Below are 13,094 nucleotides of genomic sequence, written 5' to 3'. Positions count from 1 at the left end.
ATACTCAATTTCAAATGTTAACTGACAGCATATATCATTAATGTAATTAAATGCTTGACATACTAACTATAAAAACATGTACTTAGATAATTTGCCAAAGCCTGTATTTGCAAGAGTCCAGATGATAACAACAATTCAGACCTATCCCACACAAATCACATCCTAGACAGCTATTTACTATGTGAGCATAAACAAGTTACTGCAGGTTAAATTAGGTCAGCTATTCCACAGGTTTTGCCCAAAATATGACAGAGAAAGGAATACCAACAGGCAGTTATGACAGAGTAGCCGAACCAGTGCTGGTTGATATTCCAGCCCACCTGAGAGCTTCATTCTTGGATACTCAAGCTCTTTGCAGAACATAACAATGATTACGTTATCTTCTCAGAGCTTCTTTTCCTCACTATGCAACTGCCATTCTTCTGCTGAGTAGCAGCCTGCTTCAGCCCCTTCCCTGAAGCCACCCATAACTACCCATAAGAGGGAGTTAAAATTGAGCAGCAAGAGAGGAGGGCTAAACTTTTACTACAGAAATATGTAGGGAAGTGATTAAGAACCTCTGAAGTCACCCGGGTACCTGGGAAAACAACTTAAACTGGAAGAGAACAAGAAAAATGGATGATATGCAATTATAGGGGGAAAAGGAAGCCTTAAGACAAAGAACATGTAATTTAATCTTTAGGAAGATTAAAAAAAAAAAAAAACAAAGGAAAGCAAACAAAGAATGATATCTTATTGTAAAAAGATAATTGTTTACACAACTCAGAAGAAAGATTTCCAGATTACTTCTGTTGCAGGATTCTTACAAAATACTTCAGAACTCACTAATGCAAACAGACCTCAAGAAGGTCTGATTCATCCAAGTAATTTGCTTTTAGAAAAACTGCTACGATGCAACTATAGCATTATATTTGCTAGTTACTTTAGATACAAGCATTAAAAATTTTATTTCCTCAGAATTCCAACTCATTTTAATGTCAACTGTAAAAAGTAGATCTACAAAAAATATTGAATACACTCAGTTTTCAGATTACATATATACTGTATATTTAATATAGTATAGATTCTCCTCTTTTTACAAGTATTAGAAATGATTTCTTGAGCATTTGAGGTATATCATGCACAACATTCTTACATCTCAATCACCACTGATACCAGGAGTCTAACTATACAGAGAACTGCCAAGATGATTCTTCTGTTTTTAAAATGATTAGGGTATTTTTAAATTCACTCTATAAAACCATGAAACTAACTTTTGAAAAGACACCCAAGAACTGATACAGGAGAAACGTATCAGATGGAATTCCCTTCTCACACTGAAAACAAAAATACTAGTAGTAATAAAACTGTTTGGTTTTTTTAAATGACAAACCAACACTATTTTTTTCCCCTGGAAACAGGCCTTGCAATTGCAGCAGCCCAAAGACAATTAAAAATCCTGTCTCCAACTGACGCAACATTCATGGTAGCAAAACTGCCAAAAAAATTATGGTATGGAAAAAATACAGCATGGAATATTTTGGAACAAAAACCAAGATATCAACAGAAATATTACAATAAGAGATCATACAGTTTTCTTCAAGTGTTTGTGGCCAGGAGATGCACTTCCTAATTAACACAGGACTATTCACTCACCTCTCAGCTAAGGAATGGTGACCACAGTAACACTAAGACACAGCACCAAAAAAATGCTTTATCACAAAAAGAACACCCCATAAATTTGCACATTAAAATCAGTAACTTAATTAGCACTTTAAGTTGTGTGTGTAGAGCAAAATGTAATTCACAGTGCTGTTGATTCTCACCTGTTTTCATTAACATGCAAACTGAATTCTATTGTCTAGCAGACTTCATATTTGTCAAAATAGGTATGACGTTTCTTTACCTCTTATTAGAATTCATTACTCTAGAGCAGTTTATGTCATTGAGTTCTTTCTAGAGAAGAAAAATTATTTCCAAACGTCTCTCCAGGAGGCATAAGACCCTTAAACGTTACACAAAATTGCAATTTACTGAAAGATGCCTATATTTTAAAGGCATATCATACAAGTGGTTAAAATTGCTAGTTTGGCAGTCAAAACTAGAATTTGGGGGATACTTTCGATTGTGCAATATTTGTCTTTTCCTCAGAATATTCTACTATTTCACTCCAGTGACTATCACTGGAAGTTAAGCTGCCAGCAAGAAGTTAAAGTAATAAAAGCCTTCTCTTCCACCCATCCCTCTTGTCACCTTTCCGTCTTTGGTTTATCCATCAATTAAGATCCAAAAGTTACAATATGTCAAAATAGTTCATTTTATTCCATCACATGCAGTAATAGTAAATAACTTTAAATGAAAAATACTGATTGTTTTTCAAAATCCAAGATTTCTGTGCGTTCCTGAGCACTGGAACCTAAATCCAGAGCTAATCCCCTCCTCTGAGCTGGGCGTCATACTAGATGATTCCAGAGATCTCTTCCAGCCTAAACTACTCAAGAATTCTATGAATTGAATGATAGCTCCCACCCAGGAGTCTGGGAAAAAAAGTAAGCTCTCTTACCACACACAAAATTACACGAGCGAATACATTAAACTAGGTAACAATTAAAGTAAATGTAGCTATAAAACATGTAGCATACAGAAAACTACACAGCCCTATTTTTAAAGAGGAAGTCTAATGAAAAGAATTTTTATTAAGTTTAATAGGTGTCAACAGGACACGGTCTCTGAGAAAAAGATTCTAACAGGGCTAGAGCAGATAGTTAAAGCCAATCTCCTCTCCGGTGACTCAAGTCATTAAGAGAGTTGATGGAGATGACTCACTAACTTACACCATTAAAAAAACCCAAACATTAAAAAAACTTATCACATCAGTAAAAACAGGAATACAGACTGCATGAAATATATGCAGATACATATATTCCAGTAAATGCTACAAGTTGGAAAAACATTCCTAATGGTAGTAACTGGTAATTATAGCTGTTGAAAAAAAAAAATTCTGATTTCCCTTATGGAAAAAAAGATTTATTGTTAGTCCAGTGTATTTCTTCAGTACTTCCATCATTTCAATAAGATTGTAAAGGAAGTATCAAAGTTATTAAAAAAGGGGAATTCCACTTAATACTAATTAACAGCAGAAGTATAGGAATGTATTTGGGAAAAACCTCCATGCACTACATCTTTGCTCTGCTTTTTGTTTTGGGAAAAAACAAGAAAGGTCTTCAACTTCTGTGGGGCCTTCCCTCATTTTCCTTCTACATCTTTTGGAGAGCACTCAGTTGCTAAGGGTAGTCCTCAGCATCTAAGCCCCACAGAAAAAAAACCCAAACATAGTTAAAACAAGCCAAAAATATTTACTAGTCTAAGCTGAAGTTATTCTTTAAAAATACAAACAAGTACTTTACTTCAAACAATGTTTTAAAATCACAGATGTATTGTCATTAAAAAAATACTAAATTTAACATGCAGGACAGCTACCACAGCATATTAAAAACATCAGTCTTAACATACCTTGCAACATATACCAGTATATTTTACACAAAATTAATAAATAATTGGGTAGGATAGTATTCTGTTATACAACTTCATTAACTAAGTATTGAAAAGCCTCCCAATGCATCACCTAACACACATTAACCCTGGAAAAGATAGAAATGGATTGCAGTTTTGTGTGTGAGAGAGAACACATACACACACACCACTTCTATCTTACAGACTTAGAAGAAACTGTTTTCAAAAAGAAAGTTACATATTCTCTCAAATTCACCTTTATTTTAATACCAGCCATTTCTGATCTTTACAAGATGGAAGACAGTTTAAGATCTTCCTTTCTTTAGGTAAAACCAGCTTCTAATTTCCAAAACAAGCAAGTTGGGTTTTTTGGGGGAGAGTACAGTGTTAAATAACTGTGATCCTCCCAGTATGCTTTGTTTTTTAAGTCATCCTCCTACAGCTGGATGCAAAAACCAATCTGAAGAAAAGTTTACTTCCTTTTAACACATTAATCCCCACATGACGTTTAAGTCAGGTCTACACTGACAGTTTTGGAAAAGAAAGCAGTTTAATTGCACTAATATTACTCACGTTACAAAGGTATTTAGGGGACACCTCACTAACCAGCAACATTTAATGATCCCCTGAAAGAAAATATTAATACAGAAGAGACAGCCACTAGGCTAAAGGAGGTTAAGCCCACAGACCATCTGGAGGCCCCTTGATTGTGAGCATCAAGGAGACTGAAAGATCCCAGAAATTGCAACACATTTTTACTAAACACTACAATGTAAATCTCATTGTACATGTTAGCACTCAAAAAGACTGTCATCTATAGCAGGTGCAAAGTCTTATTAATGCAATCTGATTACAAGTATTGAAAACATTCAAGAATGAACAACCATTACGTTATTCTCAAAAGATATTGCTGCAAGTAATCTTTTTTCTTAAGACTAGTTTCAACGTGAGTTGTAAGATTTTAAGTTTTCCTCAAAATCTAAGTCAAAGCACAGCTGAGTATTTTAATATACTTGCTGTTCTCACATCTTGGCCAGGAAAAATTGTATTTCATACTTTCCAAATATGACTGCTGTTTATAAGACATAGCAGTCCACATGTCCTTTCCTTCATAGTGCAGAAGAACCATTAAGTTAGGTACCAGATTTTACTTACATTTCAGGTGTTCTTTTCTCTTATTTGATTTTTTTAAAATCCAAAATGTTCTAGTTAATTCCACCTCTAAGAAAGCAAACCTGTGACATCCTGTAGAAGATGAGCATGTACTTACAAAATCAAAAAGTAAAACTGGATCAAAAAAATGTATTTTCTTTTTAGAAAATGTGGACGAAAACACCACCACTGAAAGAGGAAAGAAAATTTACTTTTCACCACACGAAAGACTCCCAAACACTCCTGCTATTCATCAACCTCCATATGGCACACTGGGATTGTTTCAGCCTGGAAATATGTTTCAGCTACTACTTCAAAATTAGCAAAGGGAAAACTAAAAAAATCTGGTAGAAAAATACTGATGCAAGAAGGCAAGCTAAGAGCTGGCTGAAGTTCTTTCAAAGAAAAAGTCAACTGAAAATGGCTAATACCCTAGAGTAAAACCTGTCTGCAGTAAAGAGTCACTCCCAGTAAACTGTTAAAATACTGTCAAAAATTTATTTTTGTCAAAATTTAAGTTTGGGGTAGAAAGTAAACTAGATTAAGAAAACAGTCCAAAATACTTGCAACTGTTACACAATGGAGACATCTTCTCACTCCTATGTCATGAGAAGCAGAAAATAACCACTGCTCTGAACTACAGGAATAACACAACAAATGAGAAAAGACAAATGAAATTCAAAATTATGTGGGGAAAAAATGTGAATAGTCATTACTGGTTTTCATCTCAGAATGACTGAACAAAAGAATACTTACTGTCTGAGCCAGAAAAGGTAGCATTGTATGAATAGACAGTTTATCAGTCACTGATTTGGATGCAAAGATATTCACCCATCTTCGATATTAAAACCTGGCTATCACTACTACAGTAGTCTACATGCCTATAAAGATTTTTCTGAAGGTCTTTATCTGGTGACCTTAGAGGCTAAACTTGAAAATTGCACTCTTTTACAGAAAATATCCAAAGTCAGTAACTTGAACAAAAGCACGAATAAATATTTCTTTAAAAAGCTTATGTGCTTTTTAAAGACCTTTTTTCACATAAGCTACTGCAGCTTCGTTTTACACAGAACTCATACTTTCAGAATGCTGTATTACAGGCCAAAAATTCAGATAACAATCTAACTTGTTAACATAAAAAGAGAGTCTAAAATAAGCCAAGATTTACTGTGGAACCTACTCTGTTGATTATAGAACTTTGCTATGTATCAAGATTTATGTCTTTTCTGCTTCATTATTTTGTCTTTTAGTTACTTGCTGCTTCTCGGAATTTTAATACTGCATTTAAAACACTGCATTAATATATAATTTCTGATGTTTCTTCCCACCTCTCCCACTTCCATTTGTTGTAATACAGTAAAATATTGTATATACACAAGATCTACAGAATAAAACTGACTAAAAAAGTTCCTTATTTTCTCACAATGTGGGAAATGTTATTCACCAGCCAAAAAATTAATGTATACATAAGGCAAAAATCTGTCCCCAAATAAATTACAATGAACAGTAGCTAGGAATAAAATCCAAATATTTTAATTCCATGCCTCTAATTCAATCACCTGTTCAGGTAAAGGAAAATCCTACCATGTCCCTTCACTGTCTATGGCTATACAGATGAAGCACTTTCTGAGGGTCTAACTGCAAAGACAGATTTTTTTTTTTTCAATCACCATCACTGTTGACCATTTGAAAGCAAACAGGAACAGAGGTTTCTGTCAAAATTTCCCCTTGATCTAACAACTAATACTCACAAGGAAAGTAAAATTCTGCTTCTCAACTATTTTAAGGCAAAATTCAGAAATAAATAATTTTTCACAAGACAAAGGTGCTAAAAGAAGGTAACCACTTCAACGGATTCAGACACCCTTCGGGGAAAGAGAAAAAAAAAAGAAGATATCTATATATGAACTCACTTAATAGCAACTTCCTCATTACGACATTCTGTCAATTAATCTGGTTCCACCAGAGTTAAGAGCCACTTTAGATACATGGAACCAATATATAAAAAGCAATTCTTCCATTTCTATTAACTTCATTTTTTTGAATTACAGTAATAAAAATCAAAACATAGATTAAATACAGTTCAACAGCTGAGCATAATGCAAATGTTTTTCATTTGTAATCAGTTTAAGGCACTTCACTGTTTACTTACCTGCAAACTAGTGTCTGAAAGCAGTATCTACCATATCACCAAGTTCACAGTTGATACATGTAATATAATTCCATTACATTCACAATATATTCACATCTTCAGAGGCATATTAGAGAACTTTATGCTGCAGCTTAGAATTACTCTGGTTTTATTTTAGCTAAAGAAATGTCATGAGAGTAGGTAAGTATCAAAACAGACATCCATGGGAGCATGGAGGATACCTTACTTTTACAGAACAAGTTGCAAATGATTTAATTTAAGATTCACTCCACAAGTCATCCTGGTGAGTGTGGAGTTGAAGGGCTGTTTAACTGGTAACAAAGTCTGGACTAACTGTACCATCATGCAGAAGTATACTAAAATATTTAACTGAAAATTGGGTGTTATAAAGCAATGCTGCATTTTAGATTTCCCAAATGTTAAGTTTTCCTTGCACAGGAAACAATTCTAGGCAAATATTAAAACTGAGTAAACATTGGACTGATCCAAAACAACAATTTTCTCCAATTGCAAGATCAAGGATGAGATGAAGTGCAAGTCATCGCTGTTTACTTAGAAGAAAAACTAACCTGCCAAGAATAACCTTTATCATGAAATGTTTATGTAAAAATCTAACTACTTCTTAATTGGAATGTCAAATATAACATTGCAAAATAAACTTAAAACACTTTAAAAGCAGCACTAGTTGTAGCAACAGTACACTAAATATGACTCTTTGCCAGACTTTTGTATTAACAATTTTTCCTCACCGAGAAGATATTACATTTGCTAAATTGTAACAAAACAAAAGAGAGTCCAATTGTAGTTGCTATCCCATAATTGATCTGAGTTACCAAGCAATTAAAATATGCAAGTATTTGCCAAAAGGAAGCTGAAAGCCAAAGTTTTTCATTACTACAAATAAGTCCTGTAGGAGAAACTTCTAACAAACATCTGCAGTCTGTTATACATGTTATGAATGTTGCTTACAATCAAAATAGTTCAATGTTTAAGATTTGCCCAACAAAGTTCTGGCCTGTCCACACATCCAGCACTTAAAAATATAAAACATGAACAAAGAAGCATCAATGAAACTCCCTGACATGAAACCAGGCTCCAGTTGTTTTCCAGCTCTCCATAGTTTTCCAGCTAGTACTTTTATACAACCTGGAGGCCATTTACTGTAAAACAGGAGCAAGATGAGGTAGACCTGATTGAAGACAGACACTTATCATTTGAATAAACAGAGTTCTGACTGAGGAAAACAGTATATATTGTACCAGCCAAGTCTAGTATTTTGATCAAAAGTTTAAGCAACTGGTCATCTGAACAAATCCAAATGGATTAAGAAAAATTGCTTTCTAGTTAAATTCCCTGACCCAAGTCCACACGCAGTAACTCTTAAGCTACAGTGACTGCTTTCATCAAAAGATATCTAACAAAAACTACTATTTTATTTATGTACTATAGACCCAAAGGTCAAAATCATGTTAGAGACACAATGGTCATCTCAATGAACAGGGACAAACAAGAATAGCTGGTTCTTACCTAAAGATATGCAAGTTCCCCTACAGATAAACACATGTTTAATAATTCAGAAAGGACAGGGGGGGAACAAACACAAAGACTCATAAGAAAATAAAATTTTAAAAGGATTATAAAAAACAGCACTATGTAGAGAAGAGAAACAAAGCCTTCAGAACCTAATTTTGACATTATATTGTCATTTTCAGATCTTTTGCATTAATACATTTAGAAGAGACACTTACCAGCTAACCTGTCACAAGTACATCAACAAAACTGCTTTCAGCCCCACTAGTAAAAGCAGTGTGCTTCATGTCGTGTAAAAAACAAAACTAATACAAATGCTCTTTCATCCTACACAATGCTAAGTCTAAATTAGTGAGCCATTAGCCACTGTAGGAAATCATAATGGGGACAGACTTTTTAGTAGGACCTGCAGCGACAGGACAAGGGGTAATGGTTTTAAACTAAAAGAGGGTAGATTCAGGCTAGATATAAGGAAGAAGTTTTTTACAATGAGGGTGGTGAAACACTGGAACAGGTTGCCCAGAGAGGTGGTAGATGCCCCATCTCTGAAAACATTCAAGGTCAGGTTGGACGGGGCTCTGAGCAACCTGAACTAGTGGAAGATATCCCTGGTCATTGCAGGGGGGTTGGACTAGATGACCTTTAGAGGTCCCTTCCAACCCAAACTATTCTATGATTCTATGATAACATTCAGGAAAAACATCTTTAAATGTTAAACCTTAAATATATTTGACTCTTTAAATGTTAGCTTCTATTAACCAAGATATTAAACTCCCCATCTGAACAGTTATAAAATGGCTCTACAGAAGCTCATCTCACCTTTTATTCCAAAACCCACTACTTATTAAAAATGCTAATTCACCTAACAATAACACCTAATCTCTGGAAAATTGAAATGGAACCTAAAGAAAGACTTGATGGAAGACAGAAATATCAGAATTAAATTCCATATTCCTCATGGAAGATTTAATAACCCAGAACAAGCATTAGCTCTGATAATGAGATAAAGCTACTTGATGCCTACACTACAGAAAGGAGGCTTATGAAATAATCATGAGAAAAAAACTAAATATTTTAATTAAAAAATAGCATTTAGACTGGTATCAGAAGACAGGCAACCTCACTAAGGCAAGTTAATTTCTATGTCTTGGGTTACTGCATTACCACTACTAAAATTTTCCACTTCATGAGAGCTACTGAAGCAAAACGTTAAGAGACTAAGCGAAAGGTCAGAGGCTTATTGCTCACACTTGAAGAAAAAAACTGCTCAGAAGGCATTGCCTCTTGAGAGAGAAACCAGATCTATCAATAAGCCTTCCTTACACTAAGCAACAAATCCATTAACAGGTTTCCTCACATCAAAAAATACTATTTCTACAGAAATTTCACTTATTGCTTCTTGGATATTTTACTCTTCCTTTAAAGACAGACCCTTTGAATAAAGACAAACTTTTCTAAGCAGGGGAACTTATTTTGGCTGCAAGTCTCAATGCCACCAAGTAAGATCTCAGCATTTAGACAGGTGGATGAGTCCAAAACAGGTACCAAGTAGACAACTGAAACTTAGTTAGTTTCTTCTTAGTCTGGGTAAATACGTGTACAAACTCCAAGTCAAATTTAACTCCAGTAGCTGAGGAAGAAAAAATGAAAATTATTAAGGCAAACATTAATTTTAGTTTCTTCAAAATATGTAGGGCATTTACCAAACACTTAACATTAACAACGGCTTTCACTAAATTATTTATAAAAGCTTCGTTCTTACTTGTCAGAAGATGAAAAACTGAAGAACTCAGTATTTGAGGAACTTAACTTAGGTAAGCAGATTTTTTTTTTAAACTTGTGAGCAGTAACAATTTTCAGAAATTATATTAAAAATATTGAATATAGACTTATTAAATCTGCTCTTTAATAATTTTTTTCATTTTCATCTGTAAACCCCAGGAAATAGAAGCTAAGTATGCAAATGGAGTATTCTATAAACAAACACACCAGATGCATTTGCAGTCTTTTCATTAATGATTAAACAAAAATGGCATCTGCTAAAACTGATGCCTCATGAAGACTGACAAAGACTGATGTCATTCTGCCACTGCATATGAAGCATCTGAAAAGTGTTCTTTTAGTTTCTTGATCAATCGGTCTTACTGAAAGAAAATTAAGTTACAAACAAAAACAGATAAACTAAAGAACACAGACAAAATAATTCCTTGTCAATTACTCTAGAAGAGAACATACCTGGGAATGGTTACAAGCAGTACCGCAACACCTAAATTCATACTGGAGATTTATGCACATTTGACATCACATTAAGGGACAAAAATTACTTATGAACAGTCACTTGTTTGCAAGTTCACAAGAAGTAAATATTAGTATGTTCTCAAGTACTTTGTGCATAGAAGATGATGGCAACAGAGTAAAAGATTTTAGTCTCCTAAATATCTATAACATAACTTAACACAAGGAAAACTTAGCACATTACCCTAGATATTCACAGTTCACACACACTAAAATACAAAGTTATAAATTAAACGTAACATTGTAATGATTATTTGCTCCATTACTGAAAAATTACCTTAAGTAGCATCCTTGATACACATAAAAACATAATCTAGAAAGTCAATTACGAGCCATCCTAAAATGGTCATGAAATAAATACTTGCAAACAAAAAAATATTATTCCACAAATAGCTTCAGTTTACATCTACAAACCCATAATATGCTACAAAAAGATGGCTGAAGTTCTGCATTGATTTTTATGCAATGTCTTTTCATACTAAAAGCAGATATGACTGTTAAAATAGTTTTTTTATCTGGCAATGTAATTAAAGGCTGAAATAATACAATGTGAATATTTTAAGGCCTGTTAAGGAATTATTATTCTTACCTAAAGCACCAAATTTAGTATCTAAAACACTGAGGAACAGAAGAAATGCAAGATTTAAGTATCTGTCTACTGATACATATCACTGCAATCCTGCAAAAATAAAAAAAATTTAGTGCTACTGCCAAAACTAAGACCACCCACAAAAACACAAACTGCATATTTATACACTGCTTGCTCAAAGGCCTAGCCTATGTTGCTTTATGCATAGGAAGGAACTTGATCACTGAAGTAAAACCACTGCCAAGAAAGCAAGAATGTTTTGTCAGGTTGGGGGTTTTTTTTAGTTCTACATTTAATAATCTGCCTTTCTTCAAGCTAGTTTTACCTTAAAAGGCTTTTAAGGTGTCAAACATGAACTACTTCTTCCACAAGTATGTATGCTGGATTGCAATAAGGAGGCAATTCATCTCTCCCAACCAAGCTCTACAAAAGAGCTTTTATAAAGCAGCTTAGCTTTATAGCAGTTTAAGAAACAGAGACTTTATTCATATAACCTCACAAAACGTCACCGCCATCAGCTTCATTAAGTACACTAGGCTGTCAAGATAAAATAATAAAATTTTAGTAGTAGTAGAAAACAGATCAAATTTTAAAAGATCCTTGGAATTTTTTATTAATTTATTTATTATTGGAAATGTGCCTTAGTTTAGTTTTGAATAAGGCAGGAAACAATTCTGCATTCAGTGAAAATTTAAACTTCTTGCATAACTGGGGCTTTTGAGTGTAATGGAATCAGAAGACAGAAAAAAAAAATGCAGTTCTATTCACTTAAGAGCCAGGAAGTGCAAAAAACTATTCCTGAATTATTATTCCTGAAAATTATTCCTGAATTCCAAGGAAATCTAACCGATAGCCTCATTTCAAAAATGTCTACTACTTAACCTGCAAGTGAATGTACAAGTGAGGGATAAGATAGACCTCAGTAGCCTCAAAATAATAAAGAAATGGGAAGCTACATTTATGAACTGCTCCAAAGAAGGACAAAACTCTTAGAACAAAAGCTAAATATGTGAGTTTTTTTCAATCAAGTTTCTGGCATTCCTGAACCTATGAACTTTGTCATTGTTTGGGGATGTACTTTTTTACTCCCTTGCTTTCATTTGTCTTACAGCTTTTGATCTAAGTCCACTACAATCTCTGCTGTTGAGGCAATCTCCACTGCATCAGCGAGTGTCACTTTATGCTGATACTTACACAAGATACTTGAGCAGGAAAGCTTCTGTGTAAGAAAAATTAAAGGAGTGCAAAAAAAAATCTAGAAATAATTCCTGAAAAGACTAGGAGATTTAAAAAAAGTCAAGTAATATACAAAGTCTTACATGAAAAAACAGTAAGCATTCAGAAGTTGAAACTGATTAACTCACAAGAAACAGTTCCTTACAAATGCAAGTTACACTTGAAAAAGGAGGAGCTTCCTTAAAGGGGAGAGGACAACAACATCCAAAAATCTCAACTCCCTCTTTAAACCATCAGTAAGAAGATGTGTAAGCTGCAGGCCAGTATCACAGCTATTGATTCATTAAGTACAATACCAACCTGACACTATTTTGCAGTGTTACTACAGAATTAAACCTGTGCACCATAAAACTACAACTCCTACATATTTTGTTCTCTTTTGTAGACACAGGAAAACTATTTTAATACACTAAATTCAAATCACTCTCTTTTCACTCTTCTAAGCTGGTGACGTGAATAGAAGTAGTTCCTGGAACTTGAATTATTTGGCTTTGAGCTTTAACAATGTAAATCTATGTAAGTCATTCACAATTGGATAGTAACCATTGCACAGTTTGAATAATTAATGTATTACCAGCATTAGAAGTACTATATTTTATTTTTAAATATTTGTGCTGCTGAAAAATAAAATATTGCTTCCAATCACCA

The 13,094-nt window shown here is 33.9% G+C and overlaps 1 protein-coding gene across 7 annotated transcripts in view; it reads right to left on the bottom strand.

Moving 5' to 3' along the window:
- Positions 1-13,094, bottom strand: part of PSPC1 (paraspeckle component 1) — a 59,770-nt gene that overhangs the window by 29,962 nt on the left and 16,714 nt on the right. Inside the window, exon 7 of one of the 7 annotated variants that reach the window (XM_069808215.1) lies at positions 8,212-9,956. The exons of the other annotated variants lie outside the window; for them this stretch is intronic. Within the exon in view, the coding sequence (XP_069664316.1) occupies positions 9,894-9,956 (63 nt within the window). The 3' untranslated portion in view covers positions 8,212-9,893. Of the gene's footprint in view, positions 1-8,211; positions 9,957-13,094 lie in introns of those variants that run through there. 7 annotated transcript variants of the gene reach the window in all.

This window comes from Haliaeetus albicilla, chromosome 20, assembly GCF_947461875.1.
Source record: "Haliaeetus albicilla chromosome 20, bHalAlb1.1, whole genome shotgun sequence".
Classification (NCBI taxonomy): domain Eukaryota; kingdom Metazoa; phylum Chordata; class Aves; order Accipitriformes; family Accipitridae; genus Haliaeetus; species Haliaeetus albicilla.
Note: the sequence above shows the minus strand (reverse complement) of the source record. Positions and strands in the feature narration are given on the sequence as shown.